A 16,694-nucleotide genomic window follows, 5' to 3' on the forward strand; every position below is an offset into this window, starting at 1 on the left:
GAAAACATAAAATGTGTTATTCCAGTAAAGACTAGACACATAAACTCAAACTCTTGCCAACCTGCAATTAGCCTAGCATAAGTGCTATAGAAATACAGCGTAAGCATAGTTAAAAATAGCCCATTGTGTGTCAATCCTGCAGGACTTCAGAATTTCCTATATCAATGTCAAGCTCTAAAGGGATGATTCAACCGAAATTGAAAATTCTGTCATTTCTTACTTACTCCCAGGGCCATTTATATCAAAGTTGATATGTAGCCGCACCATGTTGGTGTTTCGTAACATCTTGTTTTTTTATGAGGTAGGTTGTTAGCCCAACGCTCAACCCCCAACATGGAGGACCAGGACATACACGCATAGTAACACTTTTTGGTTTTGGCCAAATAATGAACAAAGTAATGGGGTTCGACAAACCATTTGTTTATTACCAACAATACGCAAGCCTCTCCTACAAATGAGCACCAGTTTTATGAATGCCCGACTTATAGTTTCTGTGCAGTATTGCCAAAAGTGCCAGGAGTATACATGTTACCATTTACTCCACGTGCAGGGCAAGATGTAACAGACAGAGGGTTAGATGTAACACGCGCTTAAAAAGGCAGATTTTAAACAATTAATTTAAATCTAGTTTACTTTGAATAGCAGCTATATTTACTCAGTACACAGCTTAATTAATTTTGTTATTCTACATAGCAAAGCATGTTTATTTATTTATTGGATAAATACATTTGGATTTATTTGGATTATTAACCATTATTAAAGTGCATTTATTTGCATTATTAAGAAAAAAATGTCTATTAAAAATACTTTCTATTAAAAAACATTTTGTTTTAAAAGTTTTCAATATTACACTCAAAATATATATTTTTTGCTCATTTAGTTGGTGTCCAACAGTGTTTGGCTTAATTGTAACACCCTGTTACAACTAACCCTGCTGTGTTCTGTTGTCCTCAAAACTAGCTAGCAGTCACTGTGTTTTTTACATCTTTTAAAATTGTTCCATCTTTTAGCCTAGAAGATGGTAGTCACAACAATATAAGACTTTACTTGCATACTTTCACAGACTTAAAAAAATAAAAATAATAATGACTATAACAAAAAAAAATACTTTTATGCTCCAAAAATTGTTTCTCCTGTGTTTCTCATCCAAATTTCGCTGAACTTTTTTAATAATTGTCAGTAAGACATCTGCCGACACTGTGGTTAAAACCTCGGAAGCATGCCATGGTCAAATATGAGCAAATACCCTAAAACTCTGTGAAACATTTTACCCCGAGTTACTTTGTGCACCACTCTCCCCTACACTATGGACAATTTAGCTTACCCAATTTACCTCCAGCACATGTCTATGGACTGTGGAGGAAACCGGAGTACCTGGAGGAAACAAACGGAAACACAGGAAGAACATGCAAACTCCACACAGAAATGCCAACTAAACCAGCTGGGGCTCGAACCAGCGACCTTCTTGCCATGTTACTTATCATTTACTTGTAAAAAAAACTGTTTGTTTCTTCTGTTGAACACAAAAGAAGTCATTTTGAAAGACGTTAGAAACCTGTAACCACTGACTACCATGGTATTTGTTTTCCTACAAGGGAAGTCAATGGTTACCGGTTTCTAACATTTGTCCAAATATCTTCTTTTGTGTTTAACAGAAGAAAGAAACTCATTAAGGTTTTAAAAACACTTGAGGGCGAGTAAATTGAGAGTACATTTTTTGTTTTTGGGTGAACTATCCCTTTAATACTTCAGTTTAGTTAAATCTAGTTTGTTAATAAAAAAACAAAACAAATGTACAGCTATGTATTATATACATTTCATTTAGTAATACACCAGAGCTTCATCCATTGGCTACCATGTTAACTCTTCTGGTTTAAGAGGCAAGCTGTATTTAAATAAATGATAAACAGCTTAGGCAGGTTAGGAGCTGGTTTGCTTCAATCACATGTGTGCACACTCACTCATGTACAAACACATGCCTGCACAAGCACACACTATTACCTCTGATAATGATCTGGGACAGGTTTCTATTATTGAAATCCTTATCTAAACCTCTAATTGATCTTAGAGAAAGGTCCAGGCAGGCGACCGGTGGAGTGGGTTTTAGTAGAATGGATAACAATCCATGGAATCTTCATGGTTATTTAAAGACGTCAAGGTGCACAGCATTTCTGCAGAGGTGAAAGCAAACCAAATGTGCACACAGAGATACAAATAGAGAGAATAAAGTACTACTGACTAAGGTTATACAAATTGTCAGGTTTACTAAAGGTGTTCTGGGGGGTTTTAGTGCAATGCTGTTCAGAATCTGAGTAGGACTCCTTTTCAGCCCTGGAGTTTCAAGCCTTAGATCGGCCCACTTCAGTTCACGGCTGACTATATTTAAAAAAAATGTCATTTTCAATTCTGTACTTCACAGTAAACATTTATTTGAACATTTAACACAATGTAATGTTTAACAGTATCAGAATCTATTTTCTGTAAGACTTAGTGCTCATTAATATCCTTGTAATGAAAAAATATAAAATAAATACAAATATGAATTAAACTACATGTATAAAATAAAGATTAAAACCAAATGTATTGAATTTTCTATTGATACTATCATGTCTTTTTTAAGGAAACAGCTGCTTTATAACTTCAAATATTTGTCATAAATATGAGAAAATTAAAGGGTAGGTAAATCTCCAACACTATTCTTTAAAACATCACTATGCCCTTTTCTGCAATATCTGAATATATGTTGTAGGAGCCTATTTGTTTGCATTTAATAACTAATGTTATATAATGCATTTCAGTTTTGAATATTTTTTTTGAACTGTTTGCATTTGAGAACTTAGAATATTTGTGTTATTCAGATGGATTTTCTGTGCATTTAGCATTGAGGATATGTAGCATGTTAAAATTGTGTACAGGCTCTTTAAGAACTGCATCTGTTTATTTTAATTTGTTTATGTATCTCTGAGTGAAGATTAAAAGTCAACATCTGACAAGAAACGGACATCATAGATTTCTTTATTGGACATCATTAGCTTGCAGGCTGCATTCTGCTCATGGGGCTGCGAGAAAATAAATAAAAAGAGGTGAGCTGCGGTAAAATAATGATTAAAAAGATTGAGGCTATGGTCAAAAAAATAAATAAATGAAAAAAGTATGACTGTTCAGAGTGCAGGCAACAGGAGACACTGGCCCTAGTGGCCAAAAAAATGGACCGGCCCACCGGGAATACTCCTGGTCCTCCCGATTAGCCAATGCGGGCCTGATGTTGTTCAATTAGTATGATTTGCATACCTTTATAACATTTAAATAACTTTTTTTTTTTTTAAGTTCTAGATTTTTATTTCATTAATCATTTTTAAATTTATATATATAGCTTTCTCTGTTTAAGCTTAAATGTCAATGTTATGATTTCAGCTTCTTGCCAAGGCAACACGTCAACACTTGGTTTAAGTGGTAGAAGTTATCTAATGTTTGCATTTTATTTCAACTACTTGTTTTGTTTTTAATTTTTAGTTAATAAGCAACACGGTGGCGCAGTGGGTAGAGCCGTCGCCTCACAGCAAGAAGGTCGCTGGTTCGATCCCCGGCTAGGTCAGTTAGCATTCCTATGTTCACGTTCTCCCCATGTTCATGCGGGTTTCCTCCGGGTGCTCCGGTTTCCCTCACAGTCCACAGACATGTGCTGTAGGTGAATTGGGTAAGCTAAATTGTCTGTAGTGTATGTGTGTATGTCTTAGTCCTGGGTTGAGCATTGGGCTAACATCCCACCTCATTATTAAAAAAAAAAAAAAAAAAAAAAAAAAAAAAAAAAAACAGATGTTACGAAACACCAAATATGGTGCAGCTAAATATGAACTTTGCTATAAATGGCCTTGGAAGCAAGTACATATTTTAAGTTACCAATAAAAACAATGTTGTTATGTGGTTGCTAGGTAGTTTCTAATCTTTATCTCAGTCGTCATACCCACAAACGTTTCAGTGGTTTCAAATTTGTGATCTGATTGGTTGAATAGTTGCATGTGTGTGTTGTCTTTAATGGTAACCCTGGAAACAAAACCACTTTGTCAACAACTTTAAAAAGGCAATCTTATCAGGACTATTACATCCTCAAAGTGTGTGATGTTCACATTATAGACTCATTTAAAGCATTTAGCCACTTCTAAACACAGTTGACTTGCTAAAGAAATTCAACTGTGATTATTCTGATTAATAAAAGCAATGCTTGCCTATATCAAATATATTTTAACTTTTTAACAGGAACAAAGATCTGATTCAAAACAGCCCCAAAAATACAAATAAAATCTCAAGAAACCCTAGCCCAACAGCACTAAAAAAAACGATGTTTGCGGCTTTTTCAAACTGCTTATTTAAAATGAGCCGAATCAACACAATTCTTAAAGGTTTTTAGGGACAACTTAATTGTTATATGTTCAATGCACTTAAAATTGTACAAATAATTAAGATAACCTAATCGATTTGTGTTGTCCTTTAATCTGAGGTTTATAGAGTTCAGATTAATAAGGTAGCCGAAATACACGTGATTGATTGGTGAGGTTGCTGAGGTGATTTAAAAATGACAGATTCATCTCTGATCTTAAACATGGTGAAATGAGACAGATCTATCAATAAATGGTGAAACGAGAGTGATCTAAAGGGGAGAACAAAGATCCGATTCAAAAAGCCCCCCAAATACAAATAAAAACTCAAGAAACACTAGCCCAACAGCATTTAAAACATTACGCTTGCTGCTTTCAAACCACTAATTTAAAATGAGTTGATTTAACACAATTCTTAAAGTTTTTTTGGGGCAGCGTAATTGTTTTATGTTCGTTCCACTTAAATTTGTACAAATAATTAAGTTAACCTAATCGATTTGTGTCGGGGCAACATGAAGGTATTGTGTGGAACCCAGCATTTTTTACAGCGAGTGCTGATATAAACTGTTACCTCCCTCATTCTCATCAAGATAAAAGCAGCCCGTCGCATTTCGCAATGTTGAACTGAAACCCCTCATTCAACATTTACACATATCGCTTGCAGAAAGGGAGTTACTTTAGGCCTTAACGCTGCATACTAAGCCTCCTCACACCCAATAACCATCTAACATGCATTTGCTTCCTGCACCAGCTTGACATGCTCATCTTCGGATATGCTGCAACATTTCCTCCTCTAACCCAGTGATGTAATACATACTTCTGCTGAAGGCCACACAGAAGGAGGTCGCGCACATCAAGGGCATTAAAGACCTCTTAATATTCAGAATTCAAACTGAAAGGGCACATTCTACCTGCAGCTCTTTTGGGACATTTGAGCCTGAAAGATCTCACTATGGGTCACTGCTGATCTGCTCTTTTTTTTTTTTTTTGTGGACAATGGTTATGGCTCTGCAGAGCTCCATTGTGCTTTCCATTGACGTCCTGTCTGGCATCAGTAATGAGCAGGATGGATGCCTCTTACATATTCTGCAACCTGTGTGTGCAAACCCACCCACCCACTGTAAAAACTCCATAGCCTGCTTGTCTCTCCATAAAATGCTGGCATTACTGATGCTAATTAGGCTACAAGGACAGCAGGATTTGCCTGCAATGTTTAGATGAAGCACAAGGCAACATTTTAAAATAAACTACACCACCAAGCCATGCAGGAATGATTCATAACGGCCCATGGCCAGGGATGTAACGTAATCATGCACATCTCAAGCACAAAGAATGTAATAAATCAAAAAGGAACAAAAGAACCCAAAGTAAAAGACATAGCAAGCACTGAAGTGAGAAATGCATGCTTATGCACTGATGAAAGTTGCCTTCAGTGGATGAAATAGCATGAATCAGACAAAGCAGAAACGCCCCCCTGCGCATGAACATACAGCAGCCTGTATGCATTGTGTGTGCAGACTGTGATTAATCTGCCATTATCAAACACACGTGAGAGCATTTCAAGTACAATAGATGGAAAAGACCCAGGGATCCTTTTGATCAGACTAGGGATCATCTCATCCTTTAATCTGAGGTTTATATTAGAGTTCAGATTAATAAAGCAGCATATATACACGGGATTGATTAGTGAGGTTGCTGAGGTGATTCAAATATTACGGATTCATCTCAGATCCTACGCACAAGGTGAAATGAGACTGATCTATAAATAAATGGTGAAATGAGAGTGATCTAAAGGAGAATGGCAGCACAAAGAGAACTCACCCACAGCAAACATACAACGATGACAATGACAACGGCTGCAGCAGTCAGCAAACTAACATTGCCATCATCTCTGGAGGAAGAGTTTGATCCTATTTTAGACAGGATCTGGAGATCTTCAGCGTAATCGACGTCAAACTGTCTGCGTTGAAATCCCAGTGTGACGAAGGTTTATCTGGCCGATGAGGATACAAGATCCCGCTTTCCAAATGCTGACAAAGCTATTTTGATTGGCTTTCTTCTCCTTTCCACGTCCTATAAGCACCTCTGCCAACGGGCCTTTGCTATTTTTTGCTTAGCTCTTGGTCCAAAGCCGTCGCCCATGAAATTATTCTGTCCCTTTAAAAACAATACTTCCGGGATTTGCTGAAAAATAACTAGGGGGCGGAACGTTCGAACAGCTGAAGGGCTGTCATTTAAGCGATTGGTCGCTTTCCCTATCAAGAACCAATAACAATTGCCTATTTAGGCTATATTTGAATATATTTGAATAACAGTAATATATTACGGCGAAAGAGACTCCTATTGGTTCCGTGAAACGCAACGACTTTTCAAGCCACGCCCATGTACACGTGCTATTTGTTCCTTTTACTCCGCTGGTGGAGAAACGTACAGGACAAAAATAGGGTTTATAGATCGACGGACTGGTAATATAAATATAATGTTTAGTAATACTTGATGATGTAGACCAATTTAAACAAGTAAATAATAACCCTTTTAAGGACAGTGATTACAGTCCGGAATAAATTACTATTTTAAATTTTTTTATTAGTGTTTAAATCTTAGCAAGGCATTATTTGCGCTTAAAATACAGTGAAACATGTGAAACAACACAAAAAATTATTTTGTTTTAAAATGTAACCCATTCTCGTGATGCATAACTGACCTAGTGCTATATATATATATATATATATATATATATATATATATATATATATATATATATATATATATATATATATATATATATATATATATATATATGTGTGTGTGTGTGTGTGTGTGTGTGTGTGTGTATATATGTGTATATATGTGTATATATGTATATATATATATATATATTTTAAACTTTAAGTCGCAAAAACAAACAAATTCATCATTATTTATTTATCATTATCAACTGAGCACTAACAACAAGCAGAAAATGTTAGAAGCAGTTCAGGAGCAAAGAATATAATATAATATATACAATAATATATATTATTATTATTATTATTATTATTATTATTATTATTATTATTATTATTATTATTATTTAAATCTGTGAAATATATTATAAGCCATATAAATACAATTCTTTAAATATAACTGAAAATACATATAAAGAATTTGAATCCAAATAATATTTTTATAAAAACATTTTATCCTGAATTGTGGAGGACGAAACCTGCAAAAGCAATAAATAGATAAATAAGAAAAAATATAAATAAATGAGTAAATAAATGCATAAATTCCTGCAAAAATAAAACAATAAATAAATAAATATGCAAATTAATAAATCAATAAATAAATGCATATAAAACCCACAAGTTCCTGCATAAATAAATATTATCATTATTTTGTTATTATTATTAACTGAGCACCAACAACAAGCAGCAAACCAGCATGTTAGAAGCAGGTCAGAGAATGATATAATAGAAAGTCAGATATTTACTTTTCCCCTATAATAATAATAATAATAATAATAATAATAATAATAATAATAATAATAATAATAATAATCATTATTATTATTGTTGTTGTTGTTGTTGTTGTTGTTGTTATTTAAATACGCAAATATATAAATAAATGAGTAAATAAATACATCAATTCCTGAATAAATAAATACATAAATCGTTATTAGTGCTGGCAGCAAATAAATAAATACATTTCAGGAATGTTGGGGAATAAGAAAATGCTAAACTAAAAGTTTATTTTTTTCCCCTCATTTTAAACCATTATTCACGTAGTTGCATGTTTACTTTTCTTGGGTCAACATGCTAATAAGAGGCTGTCTGTCAATCACCAGAAGCCAGTGAATAAAATCAAATGGAAAGTTTTTCTAAAAATCAACTGATGATGGCATAAAGACCACTTTCTGATAATTGACAGACAGCCTGAGTCCTAATAGTTCACCTATTTTTGCAATGCAGTTATTCTTATTTGCTTTGGAAAGATTTGTCTTTTTGTGAAAAGGTTTTGTTTGGTTTTGTTAATTACAAGACAAAGCCTTTACATAAAAAGAAAACCTATTTCCCTATTCTTCTTATCTTATTAACAAAATTTTATATGCATAAATGTAAATTTATAAACCAAAAACCTTTTTTAAATAGCATTTCTTTCTGAAATGCAGTATTACTTTGAAACTATTTCTAACTCTTTTACAAAGAAAGGCTTTAAAAACAACTGACATTTGTAAATTATATAATCTTTTTCTTTAATGTGTAATGTCTCTTCTGTTTTTTGGTTTTCTTTTTTTTTCAAATTATTTTAACTTTCTTTATAATGTACTGTGATTTGTATCTTTTCACCTTTCGCATACCACCACCACCACCACCAACAACAACAAGTAGTAGTAATAATAATAATAATAACAATAATAAGAAGAAGAAAAAGAAGAAGAAAAAAAAGAAAGACAGACTGCCTCTCATTAGCATGTTGACCTGAGGAAAAGTAAACAAGCAACTACATGAATAATGGTTTCAATGGGGAAAAAAAACAACCTTTCAGTTTAGCATTTACTTATTCCCCCATCATTCGTGTTATATATTTATTTAAGTAGGAAGTTGTGGATTTTCGATATCATTTATTCATTTCTTTGCATATTTCTTTTTTTATTTATGCAGGAATTTATAGATTTATTTACTTGTTTATTTATATATTTGCGTATTTATTTATTGTTTTATTCATGCATGAAATTATGGATTTATTTACTCATTTATTCATATTTTTGCGTATTTATTGATTCATTTATTTCTTTATTGTTTTTGCTTGTTTCGTCCTTCTAACCAGATCCTTGCACAGGTATTTAGGTGTTGCTCGGGTAAAAGCATTTATTCAAATCAAGTTAACAGAGTGCTTAGTTTCACGGCTACTTGGAAACAAATGTGAATGTAAATATTTTTAAAATGTTTATTACGAAGTAGCATGTGTTAAACGCGAGATGGCGCAATGGCACTACAGAAACATCAGACATAAATCCTTTCGTCAGTTCAACAGGCTGCACACACAGACTGAGACTGTTAAGTTTAGTATAATAAAGGTGCAGCATTTAAATCAGAAATTAAACATTACCAGTCAGCCATTTTTTTCCTTCAAAAATAGCCTAAAACACACGTTAAATATTAATATTTAATATGTTGCAAATAATTATAGGCATACATATCTACAAAAATAGCAGGATTTGTTTGTTTTAAATGAATATGATGATGCAGATGTTGTCAAATATGCAGGTTAAAGAGGGCATTACACACCTGTGCGGATAAAAAACGTTATCCGTCGCATCATCTTGTAGTCCCGCCCACTCTCTCCTTTTGATGAAGTTGATTGGCTCCTGCTTATGTCACTAACGCCATGGGGACGCAGAACACAGTTCTCCTGGCGCGTTGCGAACACAGTCGCTATTTAACTCTAGTCTATTATGATGATGAATTCAACAAACTACGATATTTGTTCGCAACTTAAAATATCCTTTCGAACGGGGAGGAAATAAAGTGCCAGAAGAGGTGATAAAGTCATAAATGTACAGTGTGGACTAAAATCTCAGCAATGTCTCTTCTTTGTGTGCGAGGTAAGTATTTGGGACCTTGAAATATTTACTTTTTATAACATTGTCTTCCCGTTTGTCTGTGTTTACGTGCTTCTGGTTTAAAATGTGCTGTAATTTTAATTGTATGAAAGCGGTTGGAGCAACAGGTAACAGTAACAGGTGTAAGCTATAATAATTACATACACCTGTTCTATACACAAGAACGGGTGTAACTTTCGATGAACACCTAAATGTATCACTGACTCGTATGTGTGTTACTGTGGATCTGAGGCGACTCATCTTCTGTTAATGCGCTTAACGGGTTTTCCCCGCTGTTAAGGCACCGCATATGCTGTGATCACCTGTCTGATTGTCCCACTGTACGCTTTGATTTTGTATGACATCAAGCATTCCCAAAGGATTATTCAGTTTCCTGCAGGATATGACATGATTGTGGGTGTTTCTACTTTAAACTGTGAGCTCTAAAATAAGATATTTGTTGCGAAAAGCTATGTCGACTGGACTGTAATTTGTAGGCTAAATGAAACTCCTAAAGTTGGCGGCTCATTCCTCTGTGGCGACCCCTAATGAATAAAGAGACTAAGCCAAAGGAAAATGAATGAATGAATAATCTCTTAATAGGGCCTGCTATTCCATATCTGTTGTTGACAGAAGATCCAGTCCATGTTCAGTCAGTCATTTTGTAAATTACAGAATTAGAGTAGAACTAACTTTTGCCATTCAGTGAAAAATAATATATACTTGTTGGTGGAAATTAGTTGGATTTTGCTTTTTAGTATCGTTTTTGTTTCCAAAAAACTTTGGAGTGGTTGCAAGATTGATATGGCACTTCCTGTTTCACACAAGTAGTAAATAGTGATGCTCCGATTGATCGGCCAGACATCGTGATCGGCCGATAATCACATTTCATGACTCGATCCGTACTTGCTAATCTGGCCAATCTTATGAACCGATCACAATTGTTTGTTTATGATTAGTTTACACATCAGAACTGATTGTTCTGTGCTTTCAACAGTATTGCAAGTTCATTAAAACCTTGCTGGAAATATAAGAGAAATATAAAAAAAAACATAAAAATGATTTTTAACTTGAATATTTAATAATATAACTTATTGTAATAAACAGTATAGAAATATTTTCTATTAGTAAAGAAGTAATGAGATGATAGATGTGCGTTTTAACTTTTTATGTATAAAATATGTGCTCCAAACTTCCATCATTTGCAATGTTTCCAAATTGCTTTGTCACTCATTTTTGATACCATTTTCTTGAATCTGTTTAATCTATTATTTTCTGTAAAGCTGCTTCTGGCCGTGACATGTCCACACTAAATAGTTATTAAGAGATTTGTTTAAGGAATTTCATGCAACATCTTTAATTTATTCTCTTAGGTAAAGTGATATCTTCACTTACTTATCATACTTTGAGGGAAAATGCACTTTATACATTATAAAGCTTGAAGCATCACAATCGGTACTTGGTATCTTCCGATCACATTGACAAGGAATTGGTACACTGTATCGGCTGCAAAAATCTTGATCAGAGCATCCCTAGTAGTAAAGTTGTTATATATTATGCTTTTTGTTTAATATTACATGTCATTGTGTACATTGTAAATTTCGAGTTTACGCAGACTTTAATGTAGCAATTTAAGGGCACCTAAAGGGCAATTCATCTGTAAAAACATTGCATTCCCTTTTATCACATTTCTCCAACACATTGTTTATGCTACTAATATTAGGCCTGTCACAATATCTATTTTTTTTTGTTGTGCGATATATTGCACCAAAATGTGCTAAACAATATTATTGTCATTTTAAGGCCATTTTATGCTCTCATTATATAATGCCAGAATGACAATATAATATCAACACAATGCAGGTACACTCTTCCAAAGAACACATCATATTTTATTCCTAAGAATATTTAATTTCATTATAATCATTTTAACAAATTAATGATTGGGCATTGAAAAGGCATATCTTAAATAAATAAATAAATAATAACTGTTAACAAAAAGTGCAAGGTAAAAAGTAACAGAGGTGGCGAAATCTGCTACAAGACCTATTTTCAGTTGTCAGGCACCCACATGAAAATATATTGTAATCTGTAGGAAATACTATAGTGTTTTTTTGACTACACTGACTCTGACACCTCCAATAGAGATAAAGATGTTCACTCACAATCAGATAAATGTTGCTAGAATTGACTTTTATGTATGGGCGATATATATTGCATCACCAAAAATGATTGAGGTCATGTCCATGTGTTGAGTTATAAGTCAATATATTGTTTATTGTGACAGGCCTAGCTAATATAGATGCTACTTTAAACTATGTGGTTTAAAATGAGATGTGTTGTATTACAAAAACTCTTGGATTGATAAAGGTACCTATTACTAGCGGCATACAGAATGTTTATGCTATTTCTGCCTAGAATTTTGTTCAAAATCTATGGATTTATGCAAAATTATTTTGACAGTATAGTAAATAAATACATAACACAAACACAAAAAAAGATGTTTACAATGCTTTTAAAAGTATACAGTGCAAATCCAACTAGAACCACTTGTAAGTCAAATAATGTTTTCTTTCTTTCAGTAGATATATTATAACTACTATAAGAAAGAAAATATTACTTTACAAACTATATTTGAACATAAACCATAGAAACATTTGCATATTATTCAATAATTTTGCTGGAATTAGTTTAAAAACTGAATATATATATATATCCAGAAAGCAGGTTATGTGACATACACGGGTAAGTTTGAGAGTAAGTAGGTGGATAACGTCAACTTTGGTTCCAAAATTTGGAGGTAACTTCTGAGTATGTTAAGTAGTCATAGCAACTTACTCTCTGAAGATAACCTGCTCCGGAGCAGGTTATGTTCAGAGAGTAAGTTGCTATGTTTCAGAGTTTGTCTGTTTCAGAGAGTTTACTGAGCATTGCGTGCTCTTTTGATGAGAATATTTATGGATGTGGACACACAGATACAAGTTTTTTCGTTGTGAGAGGGTTATAAGTGCATAGTTTTTTTCATAACCAAATTCATAATGTTAATGTATTTAACAAACCTTTTTGAAATCAAATGTGACAAACCGCGGGTCTGCGCTTACCATAAAAAACATTCAGTGCAGCTCTTTGTATTCGCGTCAGGGCATTTTAGGCAACTGTACAATGTGGCAGTATGACCACCTGTACAGTATGCCTGGCACTGAACTGTTTTTTTACACTTTTGTACAGTTCCTTGGTCATACATTACTGCGTATCATTACACAGCTGATTCAGAGCACGGGAATAGCGTAGTGGACAGTGCGTCGATAAAGAACAACGGAGCGCACAACGGAGCGAGTTCGAATCTAACTTACAGATCTTGTGTTTTTTCTCTCCTTCTGCACCCTCACATTTTTCTGTATAATATTATAAGTGGCAGCTTTGACTTTTGTAGGAAAATATATCTTTAATTTAAGATGTAGGACGTCGTTTTTATATATACATTTACGCACACACACCTACATTTTTTAATATAATATTTTTTTCAGGGTTTCTAAATGCTATTCTGTGCATTAATTGCAGCCTATTTTGAAGCTCCATCGGTCACTAAAGGACACTGATAATATAAAATTTGTCCAAAGTAAGTGTGCAGGTACAACTTAATTTTCTATCCTTAATCTTTTGGTGTTTTAACTGTTAAACTCATTACTGCTTCCACTTACCAGCTCATCACACACTCCACCTCATCACTATGTTGAGGCTAAATGGCTGATTTTCAGGAAGTAATGATTCAAGTGTATAACAAAATATAGTAAAAAAAAAAACTATAAAGCAAATGTTGCTTAACACAATGTTTATTTTTATTATATTTGTATTATAAAATAGAATCATTACTGGGCACTACATTGTTACTTGCTGGAGGACAAAAGATACCCTTTTCTGCCTTATACGATGACACGTACCTGCAGCCTGACCCAGAGGAAATCTCAGTGACCCAGGCAGACAAAACAGATGGAAGAGTGCTAAAAAATATAATTAGTCAAAAAACTATGTTTAATCAAATAGTTTGGTCTGTTCATTTCTTCATTTCCTGAAATAAAATGAATGATTTTGTACTCTGCTTTATACACACACCTTTCAACGTGTAACATATTTTTCATATACATTTCTCACCTTAAGTTGATGCTCATGTGACTTTATCTTTGAAGATGGACCTTATACAGCTACTTTAGAATTTAAATATGTAGATAAAAGATTTTGTGATCCAAGAGTAATATTCAAATATGGAAAAGTGCAGAAAATTCTTACACTGCTTGTTAGTTGAGGCAGAAGGAACTTCGTCTGCATGCAAAATAAAAAGAACCTAAAGCTATCTGACAACAATCACTTACAACAGTGACAGAGTGTGTGGTTTAAGTGAAAAACTCAACCACTGAAAAGCCTTTATTATAGGACACAGCAGTTAGACAGGCCTCTTTCTATTAGCTGCATGACAGAAAGAATATTCTAGAGTGTTAAATACAGAGCTCCAGTAATTAAATATTACCTTTTATGATAATGTTTCTGTGTTTAATGACTTTGGACAGAGTTCTAGCTCCAGAAAGATTACAATTTCTATAAGCCTTATTAGTCAATACACATATTGTGGCCTTAAGAAATTAATGGCAAGAAAAAATAAATGCATGAATGGTTACACAACATACTCAAAAAGGATGTTAAAGAGTAGTTTCATTTATCATTACAATAAAATGGAGGGTGGCATGTGTAATTTAATGAACTAATAAATTTTCTTATTATTTATTTTTTATTTTCTTATCTATTTCTTATTCTATATTTCTTTCCTTCGTTGAAGCAGATGTGTAATCTCTGTTTTTAAAACCTCCAGCTTCGCCTCTGTAAAGTGCGTTGCCCTTTTTTTCTCACCTTGACTTTCTATGGTGACTCGTGAATTTGGCGATCTACTGAAAATGCCTTCAGGTGTGTGCCGTGCACGCGCATTAACCCGCGGTTATCTTCAGGAGGTTGATTTAACTAACTCTTGTCACCTGTTTTGGAACCAACATACTCGCGGTAAGCAGGTTTTGGGCAAATCAACCGAGAGTTTAGGTTTTAGCAGATGGTAAGTTAACCCAGCTTTCTGGAATACCCCCCAGTAGTGTCTACTTTTTGCTGGCTGTATGTGGGTGGAGTAATACACAAAGGGTAAAGAGGCTGTAGGAGTTCTGATATTGCAGAATATCGCACGGCTATCAGCCAATCAGATTTGAGATATTATATATATATAAAATTATGTTATTATCTAAAAAGACTGAATAATGGGCTCAAAAATCTGCACAGATTGCATGTGGGCCTACCTATTACATGTATAAAAAAAGTGACTGTCACAAAGTGTTATTGTTTGACCCCAAAATTACTACACTGTATGTATGCATGTATGTGTATATATATATATATATATATATATATATATATATATATATATATATATATATATATATATATACATATATATATATATATACATATATATATATATATATATATATATATATATATATATATATATATATATATATATATATATATATATATATATATATATATATATATATATATAATAAAATAGTCCACATGTTAGTAGCAAATGTTTTTAGGTCATTGTAACTTATTAAACCAAATCAATCATGTTCTAACTTAATTTTATAAATTACACAAACTTTTTGTTTGCTTTTTGCCAGTTTTAAATCAGTTTAACATTATATAAGGTCAAAGGCCTCAGAAGGTTAATTCAGCTTAAAAATGTAAGTCAAGCAGAATTGTTATACAGTGTATTATTCATTCATTTATTAATTTTTTTTTTTTATCAGATAATTTTCTTATTTATCAGGGGTCGCCACAGCGGAATGAGCCGCCAAGTATTCTAGCATATGTTTTACGCATATGTTTGGATGCCTATCCAGCCACAACCTAGTCCTGGGAATTACCCATATTCTCTCACATTCACACTCATACACTACACCCAATTTAGTTTACCCAATAAACCTATAGTGCATGTCTTTCAGCACCCAGAGGAAACTCACGCCAATAAAGGGAGAACATGCAAACTCCACACAGAAATGCCAACTGACCAAACCAGGACTTGAACTAGCGACCTTCTTGCTGTGAGACGAGTCAACAACCAGTGCATCGAACCAATATTTGAACTGCCTATAGGTGTTTAATCCTTTTATGAATCTAATACAATTGATTGGACTAGAGTAAATTGCTGTTCTGTGAGGTCTTTTGTGTCACACAGATCTGTCATGCTGTCAGCAGTCATAAGAGAGAAGAGCTTGTACAGAAAAATCAAAAGAGACTGACATCTCTGATGAATAGAGAGATATTCTGGGATAAAGGCACAAAATAAATAAGATTTGCTCTCATCATGTACGTAACAGTGGATCATTATGCTGTGCCTTTTCTTTCAGCGTTCGGCGTCAGGCCAGGATTTAGTGTTAAGAGTTTTTTTAAAAAAAAGGCTGAAGGAAGCGTATGCAAAGAGCTTGCTGGTAACGTTGTGAAATTATATTTTCAGTGTTTTGTTTGTTACTTTGACTTGTTGAGAACTCTGTGGATATATGTTTGTAAGTTTGTTTTGCATATGCTCAGAGGAAACCCGTGGGCTAGAGGGGAAAGTGATAAGTTAGACTGATGTAAATGGCATGATGCTGGTGTTGGGGGGAGGGACAGAGCTGCGGTGTAATCCTCCAGCCATC

General features: G+C 33.7%; 2 protein-coding genes and 1 long non-coding RNA gene across 20 annotated transcripts in view; 2 read left to right on the forward strand and 1 right to left on the reverse strand.

Annotated features, from left to right (window-relative positions):
* atosb (atos homolog b) overlaps nt 1-6,537 on the reverse strand; it is a 43,283-nt gene extending 36,746 nt beyond the window's left edge. For 5 of the 6 annotated variants that reach the window (XR_012405932.1, XM_073950460.1, XM_073950463.1 and 2 more), the window contains exon 1: nt 6,198-6,537. The gene's annotated coding sequence lies outside the window, so the exon portion shown is untranslated. The remainder of the gene's footprint in view (nt 1-6,197) is intronic. The other variant, NM_001433130.1, reaches the window with a different exon arrangement.
* A 3,224-nt stretch (nt 6,538-9,761) lies between these two features.
* Nucleotides 9,762-16,694, forward strand: part of unc13ba (unc-13 homolog Ba (C. elegans)) — a 170,195-nt gene continuing 163,262 nt past the window's right edge. For all 13 annotated transcript variants that reach the window (XM_021476430.3, XM_021476422.3, XM_068221413.2 and 10 more), the window contains exon 1: nt 9,762-9,963. In XM_021476430.3, coding sequence (XP_021332105.1) covers nt 9,942-9,963 — 22 coding nt within the window. In that variant the 5' untranslated portion in view covers nt 9,762-9,941. The remainder of the gene's footprint in view (nt 9,964-16,694) is intronic.
* LOC137495512 (uncharacterized) lies at nt 12,676-13,998 on the forward strand. Its single transcript, XR_011015347.2, has 3 exons — nt 12,676-13,579; nt 13,665-13,721; nt 13,825-13,998. It is a non-coding gene; the product is annotated as an uncharacterized lncRNA (long non-coding RNA).

This window comes from Danio rerio, chromosome 5 (genome assembly GCF_049306965.1).
Source record: "Danio rerio strain Tuebingen ecotype United States chromosome 5, GRCz12tu, whole genome shotgun sequence".
Taxonomy (NCBI): Eukaryota; Metazoa; Chordata; class Actinopteri; order Cypriniformes; family Danionidae; genus Danio; species Danio rerio.